The sequence below is a fragment of the Aptenodytes forsteri genome, unplaced genomic scaffold (genome assembly GCF_000699145.1).
Source record: "Aptenodytes forsteri isolate BGI_AS27 unplaced genomic scaffold, ASM69914v1 Scaffold4, whole genome shotgun sequence".
Classification (NCBI taxonomy): domain Eukaryota; kingdom Metazoa; phylum Chordata; class Aves; order Sphenisciformes; family Spheniscidae; genus Aptenodytes; species Aptenodytes forsteri.
This window is the reverse complement of record NW_008795442.1, coordinates 2,258,926-2,263,614: the sequence shown is the minus strand read 5'-3', so window position 1 is coordinate 2,263,614 and position 4,689 is coordinate 2,258,926. Positions and strand designations below refer to the sequence as shown.

At 37.2% G+C, this 4,689-nt stretch overlaps 1 protein-coding gene across 6 annotated transcripts in view; it reads right to left on the bottom strand.

The window, feature by feature from the left end:
• TMEM5 (transmembrane protein 5) overlaps positions 1-4,565 on the bottom strand; it is a 19,821-nt gene extending 15,256 nt beyond the window's left edge. For 5 of the 6 annotated variants that reach the window (XM_009281091.1, XM_009281095.1, XM_009281092.2 and 2 more), the window contains exons 1-2: positions 4,389-4,565; positions 3,224-3,326 (exon numbers count right to left, since the gene is read on the bottom strand). In XM_009281091.1, the coding sequence (XP_009279366.1) occupies positions 3,224-3,326; positions 4,389-4,461 (176 nt within the window). In that variant the 5' untranslated portion in view covers positions 4,462-4,565. Of the gene's footprint in view, positions 1-3,223; positions 3,327-4,388 lie in introns of those variants that run through there. The other variant, XM_009281097.1, reaches the window with a different exon arrangement.
• Between the last annotated feature and the right edge of the window lie 124 nt (positions 4,566-4,689).

The following is a 4,689-nucleotide window of genomic DNA, read 5'->3' as shown; positions in this document are numbered from 1 at the left end:
TATCTCAGCCATTAGGAGTCAGCATTCTTTTGCTCAAAAGAGAGGATATAAAGGGTACACACCATGGGGCACCATATGGTTTTACCTGTGTGACCACGGAGAGGACATGAGGAAGTGGGATGGAAAATCTACCTCAGCCCTGAAGGCATGGGTACATGAGTTGCAAGGAAAAACAATCACAAAAGGGGGTTCTTCCAGAAAAATTGCTGCTGGAAACTGAAAAAGTTTCCAGTGGGCAGTTCCCCAGACAGAGTAGAAGGGCTGATCTTACTTCTGATCTTAATGAAGAGACTTCTGACTTGTATTTACAAGAAGTGAGAAATGAATACTGTGACCAGGACTAGAGGGGCCCTGCCCTCCCTTGGAGATGGAGGAAATTAAACAGCTGTCTACCTTGCCTGGTCTCTCGGAGGACCCTTCTGTTGTGGGGTTGCTGAGGGTTGAAGAAAAACAGGTGCCGATGGCTACCACAATGGTACACCGGCGACAATATCGCACCAACTGAGACTCCCTGATTCCCATCCATAAGCTGATTCGTTGACTGGAGAGCCAAGGAGTGATCAGCAAGACTCGCTCACCCTTTAACACTGCTCTACAACATCCTCCCAGATGACAGGAGAGAAGGATGTGAATTGCTTCAGGCCAAGGAAAGTGCTAAACCCGACTCTCCTACTTCTTGTATGAACGTGACAACGTGTCACTAAAATCTACAGCTATGCAGTTCCTTCTCCACCCGTGTTTTTAAATAAATGTCCCTGCATTTCATGTAGAAGTTGATACTTTTAGTGTTCTTCAGGCAACTTCTTTGGTAAAAACTTCAAGCCGTCATCAAAACCTATATTAAATACGTGTATTCTCCATCATAAATATAGGAAATGGGCTTAGTCATGCAACTGTGTTCAAGTGGTATTTTCGCATTTTTGTGTCTTTACATTTGATATTCTTTAAAAATATTCATGAGAGCTCTATGTTTTAACAATCATTAGACTTACCACAAAAAACTGCACAGGAGCACATATTCTCCAAATATGTCACCCCAGCTAGTTCACTCTAGCCTCATCTAGTAATCAAATGGAGATAATTTACCTCAGCCAGGCAATAAAGAAGTCAACAATTCTAGAAAATCTTATAACCAGCGAGCAGCCAAGATCATGTAGTAATTCTTCCTCACAAAAAAATACAAAATAACATTTCCCATTTGACTAAAAAGTAGAACTTCAGCTATTTCATTTCAGAAACCTAATCATTAAAATTACAGTTATATTTGCATATTTTCTATACTTTGCAGAAGTTCCTACTAGCCTGTCGAATTTTAACCTCTGTTGTGTTGGTACCAAGCTTAAACTTTATATTTTTATAGGATCTAGCATCCAAGTTGGTTAAAATAAAGACTCTGTTATCCCTGGTTCCTCTAAACATAACAAGAAGATATTTAAATGCTAGTATAGAAGTCTGTCTTTGAGAGATGCATACCCTAAGGAACCATGTGAGGTTATTATTCATCTGAAACAGGCACACCAGAGAGAAAATAACCATAATCAGTCAAGTGACAGACTCATTAAGTGCAGCAAATTATTTTCGTATTATAAATATGAAAAGCAAGGGCTTGAAAATAACCCTCATGTCCATACCAAGAAGACAAGCTATCTGTTTGAGTGTCATTGATTTCTATAGCTTCCAAGATTTTAATTCCAGAAACAAGAAAGTCTCTTCCCACTGAGATAACACTACAGGCACTGCTCCCTGTTCAAAGAAAGTATTGTATCCCTTCTCCAAATCCGTGAATGGAAAGTTCTATTGCTCTGTCAAGGAGACTACCAAGATGCAGTAGCATCATTCATACTTGATTCCCTAATCTTGCAGGATCAGGTTATATTTGCAGACAAGGAATACAGCTTTTTTTTCTAAAGAGTATGTCATTTCGTCTATTTCCTTAGATGTAAGACAGACTCTTTAATAATTGCTATGTTTAAATCAAGCCTACGTGTCTTTCTAGAAAACATTTTTTGATCACTTACGAATGTGATGTAGGCATTACTGAAAAGATTCTATGGCCTGTACCATGTACACAGTCAGATACATTGATAAACAATTCAAAGTGATAAAAAAGTTTTGTGATCACTTAAAAAACCCCTTTCAGTTCACAATCACATATTTACTTCAAACATTATGTGCAAATTTCAACTAGAACCCCCTGTCTTATTGTGTGAGGAAAAAACACCTTTCTGAAGCAACACATTTTTCGGAAGTTAAAGTCACTTAAGTGTGTCATTTATGCTTTTAAAGAAAACTTTTTTAACAGATGGGTCCTGGTGCAAGTGACTAAATGTTGTAGGAGAGCTACTACTGCAGACTGGCAAACTGGCCAAATAGATGAAAAATCCTTCAGCTTTCACTGTATTTTTACAGAAAGCCTTAAAAATGGTATTAAATAGGACCTTAGAGAAAAGTTCTGTATCATTCACTAAATAATATAAAACATTTGACAACAGTTTTAAAACATGCATGATCACAGATCAAAATCCATTTTTAAAGCAAACAATGCTTCAAGCGTCATCTTCCTTTACATACGAAATTTTGCTTTGCAAATGAAGTAGTTAACCAGATGCTAGGTCTCACAGATTGTTTTTGTTAAAATAGAAACAAATTATGGTTTTGATACAAACCCATTTATGAAGGAAGGAGTGAAGTCTGTTTTCCCTGAATACAACAGAAACCAAATAGCCGGAGACATCTTCTTGCCTCACAACCCCAAGCTTCTTTCAGTCAGCTGTCAGCCCCAAACCCCAGTTCTTAGACTTTTCTCAGGGTTGTATTTCCTCTCCTCCTGAGGTCTCTTGGCTGCCTTCCCTCTCAGCATTTGTAAGTCTTTCCACATTTCTTTCAAATAAACAGATCTTCATAAAACAGCAAATGAAATTGCTCCCTAGTTTTCTATTTTCTAATAGCAACATGTTTTGGCTAGAATTTGCTGGTTTTATCAATAAGTGTTTCCATGAATAAATGTAACTGTTCCTTATGATAATTTTGAATGAGAAGTTGTGTGCGTGTTCCTCAGTTATCAAAACATAACAAAATTAAAGTATTTGCAACTGATATTAAAATAACTGCAACTCTGAGATAGACAAAATAATGCACCTGTGCATCTTATAATTTTCTTTAACTTTCCAATGCATCATTTCTTCAAGTTAACACAATTGAATCAACATCATGCAGCTAGTACCTGAAATACGTTTTTCCTACTTTTTGGCTTCCTTCTCTCCACTGTGCAGTCACATCAGCTGGCTGAAGGTGCCCTCCAAAAATATGTTGCCAAAGGTAAAGACCTACATAAATGAAGATATGATGGAGAATTTGAATGCACGGATATTGCCTACCCTACAATCCCAGCAAATAAAGTATTTCTGGGAAATGAAAAAGCATAACAACATAAGAACTTGGGGGAAAAAAAGTCAGAGCTTCCTATACAATATGGACATTGTTTCCCAAATTCCATATGACTTGGAATTAGTTAAGATGAATTTTTCACACATCGGGGCATTTAAAAAGATTCTTTGGCTGTCAAAATATCAGTAGATGAAGATATACCACACTACCACGTATGTCAGCATCTCTTTCTGGTACACCTACCACTTAAAAATGAGCAAATATTAATCAGCATTTTAACGACAGGCATAGTTCTCTTAAGCTTTTGTGAAACACATCAAATTTTTGTGATAGAATGCATCACCATGTAATATACCAATGTGTTCTACAATGCTACATGAAAATTCAACTGGAGCTGGAAATTTTTACGCATGAAAATTCAACTGGAGCTGGAAATTTTACATTTTCAAAAAAGCTAAAATATGAACAATGATATGTCTTCAGCAGTAGTTGAAGAGCTTGAGAGAGGACCTTGGCCCCCAGTTTATGCAGAGACTTGGTGTCTTCTACAACTGAAGAATTTCCAAGTTCATCAGAGGCAGTAGTACTGCAGTACAGAAAATGCCTTATTTCTCACTGTGCGATCCTTTATTTCAGGAAGTGTAAATGTGACAAAAATAAATATTCTGTTATAGCCGACTAAGACACCTGTCCTTGTGTTGTACTGTAAGCTAGATTGGATTCAAAAATAACTGTGTTTCTCTGCCATTTTAACGATTTTCTTCAACAGATGTGAAAAACGGCCTTGAAAAGAACTGATACAAAGAAATTGGAGTCTAACTACTCTTATATTGGTATTAACATAATTTTGAGTAACAGCTACCACTTCCTTAATGCTCTTCATGTACAGATATCCATATTATTTAATCATACACATAAATTTCAGTTATTAAAAAAAAGCAGAGAAAAGTGCTATATCAGAAAGGTTAAATGATTAATAGGCATTGATTACATCTGCTTACCAATTGCTGCTTTGCCCCAAATCTGTACTCTAAGACTGGTTTGTTCTAGGTGAGATCTTGCATTTTTTATCATCTTAAGATTAGCTTCGTATCTCTGCTGAGAAGCAACCAGTTCATTTTTCTCGTCCCCTTCCCATGGATTCCACTCTTCATTTCCCAAGGCAACATGATCTAAGAAACCCCAAAGCGTAATTTACATAGAAAGAACAGATTTGCAAGTTTAGAAAACTATAGAATTTTCTTGAATTCAGAATTTCAGGCAGCACCTGACAACCTTCCCGCCGCCCCGGGCCGGGCACGC